The sequence below is a fragment of the Uloborus diversus genome, chromosome 9, assembly GCF_026930045.1.
Source record: "Uloborus diversus isolate 005 chromosome 9, Udiv.v.3.1, whole genome shotgun sequence".
Classification (NCBI taxonomy): domain Eukaryota; kingdom Metazoa; phylum Arthropoda; class Arachnida; order Araneae; family Uloboridae; genus Uloborus; species Uloborus diversus.
This window is the reverse complement of record NC_072739.1, coordinates 61,407,020-61,422,592: the sequence shown is the minus strand read 5'-3', so window position 1 is coordinate 61,422,592 and position 15,573 is coordinate 61,407,020. Positions and strand designations below refer to the sequence as shown.

The window sequence follows — 15,573 nt, the reverse complement described above, 5'->3', positions numbered from 1 at the left end:
TATAAAACTTACTCGTGACACAGTAGCATCTTCTATTCTGTATATGGTCGGGCACAATTCTCGTAAGCGTTGGCTAATTGCACTAGTGCTTGCAATATCTTCTAAGTAATAATTAATTAATGAATTCGTCAAAGCAGTAGATAACTGAAATACAAAAGAAAAGATGATGCCTCAAAAATAAAGATACATTTGAAACAGTAAAACATAATTTGTTCCTTTGTTTTAAAAAGCACAAAATGGCAAAACAAAAAAGTTTTTATTTCTGAGAAGTGTTAAGCTAAATTTCTATCCCTCCTTTAATTCATATTTTTTTTTGTCCAGTAAACAAGATTTCCACATCAGTAAATATTTGGCTATGTAATAAAGCAATAAAACGCTTTTTTTACCCATTTGTTTAATGCACAAGTTTTACTACTACTATTATCATTATTTTAACACTGCATAGCAGTGTTAAAATCCTAGCTGCATAGCAGTGATAACACTGCATAGCAGTGTTAAATCCCTTTTCCTATATTCATATATTTGGCTATTCGGGTTATATTCTCCAATGGACTGTTGATTTTATATTGCTTGCCAAAATGTAAGATGCATTTTCTATTCAGCTTGATTTACAAAATGATCATCCTCTGTTATCTAGCATTCTCATAGTGTCTTACTAAAAAGCTGGCTCCTCCCTTCTATTTGTAAGGAAAGAATAGTATGTGAGTGATTATGTCCTGCGCACCATGTAAGGAGTGTAATGGCAGACATTTAATGCATGAATAAGTTTTTCCTATCATCCTTTACTGGTTTCTGATCACCTCTCGTTTGCTTGGGTATTGAGAAAAACTTGATTGCAACCTGCGGTTTAAGTTACGAAAATTCGCAAGACGGAATTTTTTGTAATAGAAAGGGGGCGTGGCCTAAATTAGTTTTTAAGAAAGTAAAAGCGTTGAGTACAGTACTTTATACAATAAATCCATATTATTTATGAAAAGTGTTCAAAAATAAAACATACTAATAAATACACTGAAGGATGATGATTTTTAAAGAAATAAAATTAAAACAAATGATTTCACTTTATTTAAGAATAATTTACGTTTCGCCCATATGTAATGAGAAGCAGTTTTCTCATAAACATGATCATAAAATACAAATTAGGTAAAAAAGTACAATATCTTAACTTTCCAGATTTAACTTTTATACACAAGCTACTCATGCATTGTAACTTTTATGTCTGTCTTTTCACTTTGTTTCAAATTTAAAAACAAAAAAGAGGGAGGTACATCAAAAGCAGGAAATCTTTTACCAAGAGCGCCCATATAGGGGGGTAAGGGGGACTCAAGCCATCCCATAGAAATTGGAACTTCCTTGCTTTTAGTACTTTTTTCTTTTTGAAAATGTAAAAACATTTCTTCTCCAGTTGTTAATGAATAAGTTGCTAAAAATTTCAAATTTTAAAGACTCTAATCTGTCCTGAAATCGGTTTCCATGGGGAAAATACTCAGCTAAACTATGGGGGAAATATCTGACCCCCCCCCCTACAGTTTTGCATATGGGCGCTCTTGTCTTTCAGCCATAAGCATATCTTGCACAAGATTGAAGATCTACGATGGACTTGGTTTAGCCTTCGGGCATAGTACAATGAAGCATTGTTGCAAATTTTATCATTTTATTTTCCCAGCATAGAACTTTGTTGATTGTTGAGGGTCTTTCCTTTGTTCCTTACTTAAAAAAAAATTGAAATTGAGACCAATTTGAGAGTCTCTAATAAGATTTGTACATTCTCTCAAATTCTATGCTCTTATGTTATTGTAGCTTGCAACAGAAACTATAATTGGGGCAAACCTAACCTGGCAGCATCTTAATGCTGTGATTAAGATCAGCATAGTCTTTACAATGCTGCCAGGTTAGGTTTGCCCAATTATAGTTATGAATATTTGAAAAACACATAAAGATAATAATCAATAGCAGATCATACTAGTCAACAAACGTATTTCAGTATGCATAAATTGCACAGCTTGAATTCTTAAACAATTTTATAATGAAGAACTATATACTAAAGATACAACATACCTCTCGCCCATCAATAATAAATTCTTTGAACGTTAGAAGCTTCATAAGATCCAGCTGTTCCTAAAAATATAAAAAAGCAATAAACATTGAACCACTCTGTAATAAGCAGTACAATGCAAAACAGTAATTTATTGTACATCTTCATAATATTTAGTTCAAAATGAAACAAAAGAATATTTTATCTATTAAAAACACACTGAACCAAATAAATACTCTCCTCCGAACTCCTAAACCTAATTTAAATAAATTGACATTTTGAATTTTCTACTAACTTTATGAACAACCCTCTTGGCATATTTGTTTTATCATGGGTGAATTTGTAAATTTTCCAGCATAAAAGGCCAATGTGAAATAATTAAACCCTGAGTAATGACCAATTATAAGTGAAAGGGAAATTCATTTTTTCCAGAAAAGCAGTACCAGAACAGTGTTATGGCTCAATTCACCCATGGTTGTCATATATTAAACTAATGAACATATTTCAGCTATATCATACTACGAAATGAAATCATACAACAGGGCAATCAGAATTACGGTGTAAATTATTCTTGGAAAATATTGACATATTGAATTTTCCAGATACTTCATGAACCACCCTGTTCGCATATTTATGACCTTTGCATTAAATCTTTGAACAGGAGTTAATTTGTAAATTTTCCAGTATAAAAGATCAAGGAGAAAAAAAATTAAATCCTGAGTAGTGACCAATTATATGTGAAAAGGAAATTTATTTTTCCAGAAAAGCAGAATCAGAACAGCGCTTTGGTCCAATTTATCCCTGGTTTAATACAGTAACTATTGAACATATTTCAGCTTCATGTCATACGACGAAATGAAGTGATAAAACATATAATCATTATTAAGTTATCATAATTAAGAAGGAAAATATTTTTAAAAGCTTTACTTAAAGTTGAAATAAGGAAAATTTTCTGGGTAAGACATTTATACTAGAAGAATAGCAAAAAGTTTTAACATTGTTATTGTGAAATTGTACAAATAACCAGTGCAGTATTGTAAGCTAAATTTTTGACACAAACTATATTACAAATGAATAATATCAATATTAAAAAATAACAAATGGATTAATTAAAAAAAAACATGGCAATAGTTTTAAAACAAATAAAACAATAACAATTTTGAGGTCCATAAGCAAATTTTTTATCACTTTATATGTGACTATTTGTATTTAATAAAGTTCTGTTTAAATGTGCGAGCATAAAAACCAAACCCTTTTAACAAAAAAATTAAAAGAACTATAATCAATTTAAATATTTTTCTTGTGATTGAAATTCTTTTCATGTAAAACAATAAAAAAATTTAAATTATATATTCATTCAATATGGTACATTTCCACACCTCTATAGATTGAATTTCAAAACATAAAAAATTTCCACTTGCATAAAGTAAATTATTCTCTGTTTAAAATAAATAAATAAAATTATAAAAAAAATGTCAAGGAAACTTGAAAGGTAAATAAAAGGTTAATTAGTTTCATTGTTATGAATTCAACCAATTTGCTGGATTGTGTATCATTTGGGTGCTTTACTACCTTTGAACTGGTCCCTTCCCAAACACAATGCTAAAATTTTTGAAAAATAATTACACAAAATCTAGCTTCATCCAGTATGATTTTTTTTGTCATATTTTTAAGGATACTTTTGAAATGTTCATTCTCTCCTTCTGAGTAATGAAGCAACGAAGGAAATTTTTTTATCAATATAGTTTGGCAAAAATGACAAGGACGTGTTGAGTATTTTAAAAATATTGTTTGGAACCCTTGCAGCAATAAGTTATTTTGATTGAGGATTGAACTGACTATTAAGTTGATGCATTATATATCATCCCAATGTTTTTCAATGAGATTAAGTTAACAAATGAAAAGCAAATATAGAAACTTTTAAAGTATGTTTTACATACAACTAAGAAACGAGGGGGGGGGGGGCGGTTGAAAATCCACTGATCTTTCCCAATGCACAAAAAATAAAAAGGAACTTAGAAATAAATTTGATGATAGAAGGAACTTTTGAGGACCAAAATGGAAAAAAGAAAGGGAGCCTACTGAAAGCATTGATATCAATATTTTCATCAAAACAAATTTTATTTTATAAATTAAAACTACTTATTTTTAAATAACTACTTCATTTAAGTTTAAAGTTTCAAATAAAGAAAAAAGAAATTTTATTGAAAAACTTAACTATTATAATCTAATAATCCATTAACTTTCAACATTTAATCAACTGCATATTAGCTAACTTACTAATATGTATACTAGCTAACTTTTTTTACGAATTAGCCAGAAAACAGCAAAGCTCACCAACATAGAGCTCAGGAGCCCATCAGAATAATGACTCTTAAACTGATAAATAGTTATTTTCTTCCCACATAATACTTCTCATTTATTCCTTACAGAAAAGCTCACACATGTGATATAACTTGTAACTTCTTTTTATCATAGGAAATTACATCTTCAATTGCTTTCTCTCTCAGAACACATTGACACTTAATACCACTATTAACCATAACTGCCGTTCTTCTTTGTATAGTCCGGCACCTAAAATCCGGTCTTTAAAAATACTTACTGGCTGCACATCATGATTAATTAACAAACAATAATTTTTAACAATTTCATTTTAACAGCAAGCATTCCTTGTTTTTTGAATTTATCTTGTCCAACAAATGCTATAAGGCAAATGATATTTTCCCCTATTTAGCTGCTCTCTTACTAAATCAGTCAAATGTGAAATAAAATTAAGCATTCTAATACAGAAAAGGTCATATGAGCCTCATGGGATACAAAGTGTGGTTTCTATGTAAGCTCAACTCCTGTACCTTTTTCTTCTTCTTTTTTTTTTTTTTTTTTGAAGTGAATATTGTGTACATTAGATTTTGTTATAAATTAAGCCTTGACTTCCTTCATTTGACAAAAAATTTCTGAAAACCACTTGTTTTAAAAGCAGATAATAATTTGAACTAGTATGTTGTGGCCATTACGAAACTTTCTTCTATATTTTTCTTTTTTTTTTTCTGATCCCTCCCCATGCTTGACGAGGAAGCAATATTCCCAACAAAAACGAAATTACACATGCAAAAACTTGACCACCATCCCAACGTCTGAATTATTGCAAAAGCAAAGCAAAGAGCGAAAATTGAAAGTTATTTTAAAAGCCTTGCTTTAATTAATTACAAATATTTTATTTGTTAACAAACATAAGATGGCAACAGTTAAAAATTTTAAATCATTGAGATAATATTTCCGATCATTTCCATACAATTAAAATTACAAGAAATACGCAGACGACAATCTATTACGATTTATCTTTCTTATTGTTGCATTAATAAAACTACTTTTATTTGCTAAAAAATAATGATAATAAAAATAAATCAGCACCTCTTGGCACGATTGGCGCCAAAATTGAACCAAAGCCTGTTTACATATGGATTCACATATATTCCAAATTTCAACCAGAACGTAGCATTACTTCTTGAGATAGGGCACTCACAATGGAAAAAAAGAACGAGCCGATTGCGATACCCCCTTTTTAGCTGTTGACACCAAAACAAAATCAGCTCTTATACCTACTAAGGGCTACTTGCCGATAAATTTTTCTTTCATTCCGTTCATTATTTCTTGAGATACAGCAGTCACAATTGACGACAAAAAACGTTCTATAGCTCAACCCCCGTTTGAGTTATTGACACCAAAATTGAATCAGCACCTGTTCCTGTTAATGGCAACATATGGACCAAATTTTGTTTGATTCCGCCAGTTACTTCCTGAGGAATAGCAATCACGCATAACTCAAAAAACGTCCCATTGCTCCACCCCCCTTGGAGGAATTCGCGCCAAAAACCAATGGGCACAAGTTCACATAGGGGCACATATGTGTACTAAGTTTCGTTCGATTTCATGCGGTAGTTTTTGCTGTAGAGCGGCCACAAAAAACTGGTCACACACAGACGTGACACACATACACACACACATACACAGAGACAGACAGACATTTTCCAAAAATAGTCGAAATGGACTCAGCACACCTCAAAACGTTCGAATCCTTCGAAATTCAAAAATTTGCACGAATCCAATACTTTTTTCTATATATTAGATATAGAAGAAAGTAAAAATGGAATGTTCTGTTTGGGTCTACATAAAAAGACACATTTTGGTTCCTATGACGTAAAGAGTGGCAGCCCGGGAGACTTCAAAAAAAAAAATAAATAAATAAATAAATAAATAAAATAAAATAATAATAAATAAATAAAATAAATAAATAGAATTTTACTTTATGATAAGAATTTATAACACAGAAGAGGAAAAAAAATTACCTGTGGCAAAAAGGAGACAGCAGATTGGAATGGATGCTCTAATAATAACTTCCAGAGAGCTAGCATTTCATATGTATAATTTACCAGCTGAGTGAAATTTGACATTGATATTCTTTCTTGAACTTCTGCATCATCTAATGTCATGGAAATATAATATTCAAAGTTAGTTTTATTTCTAATAAAGTTCAAAATATTGAATATATAATGCTAGGTAACAAAATAATTTTTCTAAAGTAGTATGATGAATCAAAAATATGAAATTTAAGAAGAAAAACTTTGACTTCGAGAAAAGAACAAAAAATAAATGTATATAAATAAAACAAAGAATATATGTGTATGTATGCTCCCTATGCAAATCCACAGTTTATGTGGGATCTCGACCAAATTTGGCAGGAAGGTACTTCAGCATTCGAGAACAAACGTACGGGGGTTTTCAAATGCCAGAAAAATACTGTACTGTTCAAATTTTAGTTTTAGGACCCAAAAATGGCATTAAACGACTCTCTCTACTCGAAATAATTATCCAATTGCCTTGATTTTAGTTTCATTCGAAAGTCCGCGAAAAATACTCTGAAGTAGCCTTACTGCCTTTGAATTGCAAAATCATTAGGGCTGTAAAATCACCAGAAGAAAAGTTACAAGCATGTTCAAGTGAAGGAACATGAATACTAAATTAGAAATTTGTCTGCCAGGGCTTTTTAATTAGCTTGAATAAAATCCTTGGGAAAAAAGATATGTTGCCATTTTTTTCTCAGTTGTGAACAAATAAAATTCTTGATTTTGTTTTGAAGCTTTTTCTGTAATTGGAAGGGTTAAAAAATTTTGTTTTTGGTTAGTTTTCGGTGATCTGTACTAATGTATTTTATTTTTTGTTCAAGCCTGATTGTTGAACATGCGTCAGTTGACAGTTTTATTCTCAAGGTAGACCATGTGCAAAGCCGGGCAACGAAGCTAGTAAATAAATAAAAACTTCTTGGCAACTTTAAACATTGACACATTGATACAAGTATTCATAAACAATGTTTACAGAGTTAAGATTTATTCAAGTTAAGACTTTCTTCTAAATCATTAGCAACTTGAATACTACAAAAATAGTTAAAACAGCTGTGAAATAGCTACAATAAAGCAAAATTTCAAGAAACCTTTAATCCCAGATTCGTATTTTGCAGGCATGTGTTGTGGCCCAAGAGAATGCCCAAGCAGCTGTTATGCATTCAATTGTCTTCAGGCTATTACTTATACTTTATAATATTTGTCTGAAGTATGTTTTCCGAGTAAAGCGTGTTAATTCTAGTAACTATCATGTTGAATAGAACATTTCTTATGCAGCAAAAACAAATATGTAATACATAATACTGATTAATTACGAAAATACATTAGAAATGCATATTAGCAACAAATTAAGAAAACAATGACTGAAACTGGGTTCAAAAATATGCTGCGTTATACAATACTATTAAAATACTAAAAAGTTTAGAGTTTTTAGAAGCAAATACTGCATTTATTTAACAATACATTTATGAAATAATTCTATTCTGTTCAATTGCAGCAAAAAATATTTAGTTACAGAATCAAAAAGAAAGTTTCTCTCTTTCATTTAACAGTTCCCATTCAATCAAATCAGTCCAGATTGGAAAGCTGCTTTTGTACTGCCAAAATCCTAAAAAGCCAAGAAGGCAGATTTTTTTTTCAAGACAGGCAATTTCAAACGAAGCTAATCTGACAATCCTGCAATCTCCCCGTGCTTAGAGCTCCTTGCTTGGTTTTGATTCTGAAGAAGTTCCAACAATGATCTCTTATCACTGTGTAAGAGCCTTGGTGACACTGCGTAATTGTGGCAACACTCCTTCATTCCTTCTCTGGCATATACTCAACTTTTTGCAGTGTGGTTTTCTTTTTCCTTTGTCTGGGGATATGTGCTTTGGGGAAATTACTGTGTGAGCAACTAATAACTGTGTTTTAAACTTATTTTCAGTGAAAGTCAAAATAAGAAAAAGCTTTTTTTCATGCTTCCTGTGAATTATGAACATACAAATGAGAAAAGAAAATCATTTTAAAAGTGCCCTCTGCTTGGTTTGCTTGGGCAGACAGCATGTCATTGGTATTTTATGATTTAACTCGAATTTCAGAATATAATAAAGATTAAACAGCTTTCATTTCTGCATTAAAAAAAAAGAGTATAATTTTCAAGGATATAAATTTAATTTAACTCTCTCTGTAAAACATATATAGAAAGAATATTCTTCTATCTCAAAAATATGTACTCTATAAATGAGTGCAAGTATGTCTACAGTCATAAAAATATGGCAAAGAAAATATTTACTTTGGGATTTTCTTTGGTATGGAGAAGCAATAGCTGCCACATCAACTGAGGAACTGTGAAGATTTTTGGAGAGCAGTCGAGTTGCGCCAACATTTTTTGCTAAGCTAATAAATTTTTGAGTTAACTTAATAACCAAAGGTGCATAGCATAAACATACTTTTTTTTTACATGAAATACTTTTTAAGTTATAATTTTTTAAAATATAAATTAATAAAAGTTAGAAGTTTCCTATGAGACATCTACTACATTAAAGATCTAAAATTTTATCATTAGCCAATAAAAAGTTCATAGCATGAGAAAAAGAACAAAAAGAGCTTTCAAACTTCAGAAAGTGAGTTTCTCTTACTATAAGTGTAACGAAGCATTGCAGAAAATTAAAAAACAGTATTTTATACTTTCAAACAAAAACAAACGAAATGCTTTTCTCTCCAACTTAATACTGACAACAAAGTAAGTTTTAAAAACTGAGACACTTTGCTCTCCAACCCCCCATTTATAACCAGCATAGGAAATAAGCAGTATTGCATCGCTGTTTGCTATTCAAAACTTATGAACCATGATACAATATCATAAATTGCATCAAAAATTTTGGCGATGCAACAACATAAACTGTATTTTTATATGGTTTTAGAAGACTATTTTTATTAATAAACAGGGAACAAATGGTTTCAACTTATTAAATGGTATAAATTTAATTTTTTGAAATGTTCATATCCTAATTGTCATTGTTTAAAACTTTTTAAATGCACATATTAAATATTACGTTTCTAAAAACTTGTTTGTTTTCTTGTTTAAAATGTAATCTAACAATAGTCACAAAATGCTTTTCAAAATTTTACAGAACTCCTTCAAAATATCAAAATTTGGGGAGCAGTACTGCTCCCCAAAATAAATACTTAAATCCCACTGTTCATAACCAGCGGCAGATGACAATCGATGATTTTAATACTGTTACCCTGAATGTCCGGCCCCTTAAGGTTAAGAGAGCGTAATGGTAGCCCCTAAATGTTCTGAATCCAACTGTGACAGTATACTGCACAGTCCAGAGGAGTTAGGGTAACAGATACAGACAGACCCACTCAAGTTTTAACAGTATAGATGCAGAGTCTTATTTTTAATAGTATTTGATGTTCATATCCTGTTAAGACATTTTGGCATTTATTTATTCATATTTAAACCGATGCAAATGATTTTAACATTGTAGAAAAAATAAAACTCCAATACTTTCCCGAAATTTGCCATCATAATTTTGTCTTAAAACAGCATTATCAAAAGAGATATTTTTACATTCATCATCTTTTAATACAATATTGGCTCTAAAATAATAAAAAATACTAGAACATAGACCATAAGGCTCCCTGGAACTTGGACATTGACAAAAGAGGGAAAACATTTTGAAACACTGAGTTATAGTATTGCACATTTTACATAAAATAAACACTAAATACTTCTATATAGTTACTGGCATCAAAAAAGAAATGTTTTTAAAAAAAGAATAATTTTAAAATTTGCTTACTTAGAGATAGCTGGTGTCAAGAACGATTGATTATTTTTCTGCAAAAATTGCTTTAGTGACAATAATTCCTGAAGAAATATAGAAAGCGGTTCGGGCTCGACATTGCTGACAAGCTGCAAATTAAGAATATTTCAACAATTAAAAAGACAGGTGCTTCAAAATATCGTTATTTTATTTTTATTTATTTACTTAATACATGAGCATTTTAAAATTCAACAGCAAAAAAAGAAAAAAAAATTCAACCCCCCCCCCCCACCAAAGCATGACATTATCTGAGGATTACCCCTTAGAAAAATAAATAATTTTCCTTGAAACTTTCAAAAAAAAATTACACAATACTAAATTTTGAAGCTTTGAAACTTACCACCTTAAATATATCTCATATCAACTGATCTTCCCTTTTACCTAAAAATTGCCACACTTGACTTTACCACTATTTCTGATGATATTACTTTTTGACAAAAAGGAGTTTAAGTTTGTCATAATAATACTTACAAATGTAACTTTGGAGTCTTCAAACACAGAAGTTTTCTCAGAAACTAATTTCATGTTCCATAACGGTCTGAAAAAAAATTTTATGTTTAAAACTTTGGCATTGTGTCTTATATTTAGATAAGTTATTGCTTTTACAGGGATTTTTTTTATTCTTCTTCTTTTTACACATAAAATTTACAAAACTGCAATATGTCATAAACTTATAGGTTTTTTTTTTTTTTTTTTTTAACTTGGTGTTGCTGTTCATGAGATAATACTTGCTGTCATTAAATATCAAAACATTATCTTCAATAGTTTTCTATTTTATCATTGATAAAACTTAAACAATTAACAAGACCTTAAGTTTCTAAATTATTTCAATTTCAAAGAAATAAAACAGAGAAATACACCGTTTTATTAACTTGAATTCATATGTGTTGGTGGAAAATGAGTAAATACAGGTTCTCTGAACATATTCCTACACATATCTTTCTGAGTCAAAAGAAGTTGGTTACCTTATTTTTAAAAGTTTATTTCTCCCGCTTTTTTTAAATTCTATCTCGGTATGCCGATGTATTTCATTTTTTAAACAGAATTTTCAGTGTTGTAATCAGATCAGTTCAACTTTGCAGAACAAACAGAAGGTTCGAAGCAAAAAAAAAAAGCAATAAGGTCACTTGAATGTTGAAAAATTAACAAAAAAAAAAAAAAAAGTAATGAGGTACCATCTTTAGGATATCTGCTATATATTGAGTTTTGAAATCCATGACTTTTCATGACTTCTGCTCATAATTTTCTATGACTTGCAGGGTGCAATTTTTCGAGAAAAAACATTAATTTTTCACAAGAATATCTTATTTAGTGTTTTGTGAGAATTAAATTGCAACCATCTAATCTATGCTTTGGACATGTTTCTAAAATTCAAATTAAAATGAAATGTATTTAGTTCAGCCACTATTGTAATTAAAAAACAATTTATGTAACAATGACTAGTGATACACATGAAATAATTACAAAGTTTTAACTTAATTATTTTGCTACCAAGAACATACGTTCATAAGCCTAAAATCTTTTTAAATATTTTTTGGATGCCAATAAATCATACAACATTTTTATATAGGTAAAAATTAAAACAAATTTACTATTCTTTCACCAAAAAAACTGCTTTGATACACAATAAATCTTCAATCATTTAAAATACAGTAAAAAAGTTTTAATTGCAAAATAGTTTTTCAAAATAAAAGCAGCAATAAAAATGTACAACTACTGGTAAACAGAGAAACATTTAAGCTTGATTTTTATTTCCTTTCCCTTTTTTTTCTCTTGAATTTTTTATAAATAAATATTTTAACAAATAACAAATTTAAAATTTATTATTTTTTATAGCTAGTAGTTGTCTAAAAAATTTGTGACTAGCAATAATTAAATAATTACTAAAATTAAGTTTGTAAAAAATAAAATAACTACTTAATAAGGAAAAAAAAATATTAAATTAAAGTACTTAATAATTAACTTACCAGACACATTACTGCCAAAGTTTTAGGATAGGCTACAAATATTGAAAAAAAATCCCAAATTTGTGATTTTTGAAACATTTTTGAACTAAAAAAAAAAAAAAACCCTTGAAAGTTCTCTAATTTTTATATTTTATCAATGTAAGAAACTGATTATTTTTATGATTATCTTGAATCAAGTACGGACGCAAATGACTTTAAAATTTTTGAATCGAATGACAGCAGTAAAATTTGATGTATATAAGTCCTCAACTACACAATATTAGACATATATAGAGGATTAAAAATGTTCAAACAGTAGAATTAAATAGTAAAGAAAAACGAGCGAGTATTACAGAAGCAGATGCAATCGGATTTCGAAATAAGTGAAAAACACTGGTGCTTGAGTAGTGCTAGTAACAGTAGAAGAAAGAGGAGGAGGTTCAGGGTCCCCCCCCCCCAAATCTAAGCTGAAACATTGAATTATAGGGTCTCTTTGAAAACAAAAAGGGGGGGGGGCAACCAGGGAAGTTTCTCGAAATTGGAAGATTGCAAATTGTAATTTTAGGCTATTGCGGAAAATCCTAGGCAAGTAAAAAGAAACAATACCGATTTCCAGCGGAAATTTTTTGAAATTGGAATTGTAAAGGCACAATTTCAGGCTATATTTGAGACTATCGTTAGGAAAATGGTGGAAATCCGTTGACCCTCCATTAAAAGTTTCTTTGAAATTGAAATCCTAAAAAGCTACTTCAGGCAGTTTTTAATGATGTTAGGAAAATGCTTACGGTTCAGGAACTATTCTCAGAAAACTTTTCGTGATTGAAGTTTTAAAAACGAAATTTTAAGCTTTTGATGCTCGAGGAGGGAGAGGGTGCCGTCTTTTGGAACAGCTTTGAGAATATTCTTAAAGCTGTTCCAAAGAACTTCTGAAGGACTAAGGATGTGTTTTAAAGCTTTGTTTGATGATGTTAGGGGAAGCAAGAGAGTTTTAGGGCTGCCCCCGGAAAATTTTCCAGCGCTGTTTACATCAACAAATGTACAATGAGAAAATTTTAGGACAGCATAAGAGAAAAGGAAAAGCTTCTTAGAATGTTCAATACCAAGCAAAACGAAAATTTTTGATTGTTATGAGCATTTTTTGGAAAAACAAAAATTACTGTTTTAGAGATACACATAAAGAAAGGTTTTAAACCTAGTTTTTTTTTTTTGAGGGGGCTTATGAACTTTTAAGGGAGGCTTAGCCTCCTTAAGCCCCCCTTTAACTCCACCCATGATTGAAAGTTGACTGCAATTCTCATTATTATAAAAACAAGCATAAGTGAACAAACTTTATGTATTCTTCAAGTATTCATCACATATTTGTATTTCATAACTCATTTTCTTGTGTGAAAATTTATTTAAGCAAAGAATATAGGATCACTTGAAATTTTGGAATGGGTCGTTTGGTGATCCATGAGTCATTGGCTGCAAAGCCTGATTTAGACAAAGCATTAAGAGAGGATCTCAAACTGTTAGGGCCCTTCACCCCCTCCAGAGGTTCACTGATACCCATACCCTCCCCCCCCCCCCTTTTTCCTTTAAAAAATTGGAATTATTGAATGAAAATATTGATTATTTTATTTAAATTGAAGGAAAATGTAAATAATAAAGGAATTTTATTAAATCAATCTGCAGCTAAAAGAGAATTAAATAAAAGACCCTTTCTGTGCTTTTCCCCTCCTTTCTTTTCTAATACGCACTGATAGGCATTTGAGTGAAAATACTTAACCAAGATCATTAGCACACTTTTCAAAAACAGAACATTTTTTATGCAATTACTTTTTTTTTAAATTGGAATTTGTGGGATCGTCCTCAGGTTGAGAATCACTAATTTAGATGTTACACAATTCAAACAAATAATCATTTAGTTGTTGATTAAACAGATGCACATTTTTTAAAATTAGAATACACATACCGGATTATTCTGGAAAAATACAAATAAAGACCATTATGTTTTCCAGAATACAATATTTCTGAAGTAGGTGATGAAACCCCAGTAGTTGACAACTGCTGTGACACCAAGCCTCCACTTGGCAACTGTTGTTGAGGTTGTGGCGTAGCTGCAGACTGAACAGGACTAAATATATCTAAACAAAAAAAAACAAAAAAAAAAAAAAATCATATTTCAACTGTTGAAGCAAAAATTTAAAACACTAAAAAAATAAAACAACGAATGAAAATAATGTTTGTGATGACTGATTAATATGTTTGCTTCAAACATTACTTTGCTTCTTTACTACAAGCGACAAGAAACAGCATTAATAGATTTTGAACCTTTGTTCTTCACAGGAGTACTCTAGCGTTCTTCAATGCCAGGTTTAATGGGAAGCTAAATTAATCTGCTTTTGACACTTATTAGTTCGAGGATAATCATTTTGATAGCTAGTGGTTTCAAAAAAAAAAAAAACTTTCCAGAAAATGCAACAAAAAAAAAAAAACAGTATTAACTAGAAGCATTTCACACTATCAGTGTTCATAAGCAAGGCTGGAAAATATGTTTCTGAAAACTGAAAAGTTTTATTGTTTTTATGCAAAGAACTTGGTATTGTAGATCAAATTCTCTTTCACTTACAGTGAGGAACTTAAATTTTACCAAACAGGAGAGACAAAAAAAAAAAAGCGGGGATAACTTTTTTTTTGGTAAGAAAACTGCAATGCTTTATTTCAGAAAGTTTAACGATTTTCTGGGTAATGCATAAATTAGAATTAAAAGTCAATTTTAAAAAGTTTTTCAAAAAAAAAAAATTCTTACTTGAAAACTGTGGTTGTGGAAAATTCGCTACACGTTGCTGGTTCTGAGGAGTGCTGACCCAGACTGTAAGAGAAAAATAAATAACAATTTTAATATGCAAAATCATATATACAATGAACTTTTCATATAACCTCAAAAACACCTCAATCATCAACAAATTAATACCAATTACATTGTTTTTATACTATGTAAATGTTCATATTATCATAAAAACTGGAAAGAAAACTACCACTTTGGTGCAGGCTGGAGCAAAACATAAATTTGCAACAGAACAGACCACTAAACTAACTGCTTTGAAGCAGGAAAAATAATGCTTTGGCCAAGGGTGGAGCAAAATTATTATACGTATGGACAAAATTACATTTAAACTAGTTTTAGTACAAGAAGCCTTACGCAGTGATAAAACAAAACATAAGAGTTTGAAGCCATACATTTGCATAGAGCTCCAGAATTAAATTTTGAAGCTTAAATTGAGTTCAAAAATTGGAGGTTTGGAAAACAAAATTAGTATTTTTGAGAAGGAAGTGGATTTTGCATTTCTTTTACATTTTACCACTTATATTGGACTATTAGATAAGATAGACAAGATTCTACA

The 15,573-nt window shown here is 30.2% G+C and overlaps 1 protein-coding gene across 1 annotated transcript in view; it reads right to left on the bottom strand.

Moving 5' to 3' along the window:
- The window catches only part of LOC129229410 (nuclear pore complex protein Nup155-like), a 97,258-nt gene that overhangs the window by 19,750 nt on the left and 61,935 nt on the right, over positions 1–15,573 (bottom strand). The window contains exons 18-25 of the mRNA XM_054863714.1: positions 14,979–15,041; positions 14,142–14,313; positions 10,713–10,779; positions 10,218–10,330; positions 8,702–8,805; positions 6,379–6,512; positions 2,056–2,115; positions 13–144 (exon numbers count right to left, since the gene is read on the bottom strand). Of these exons, the coding sequence (XP_054719689.1) occupies positions 13–144; positions 2,056–2,115; positions 6,379–6,512; positions 8,702–8,805; positions 10,218–10,330; positions 10,713–10,779; positions 14,142–14,313; positions 14,979–15,041 (845 nt within the window). The remainder of the gene's footprint in view (positions 1–12; positions 145–2,055; positions 2,116–6,378; positions 6,513–8,701; positions 8,806–10,217; positions 10,331–10,712; positions 10,780–14,141; positions 14,314–14,978; positions 15,042–15,573) is intronic.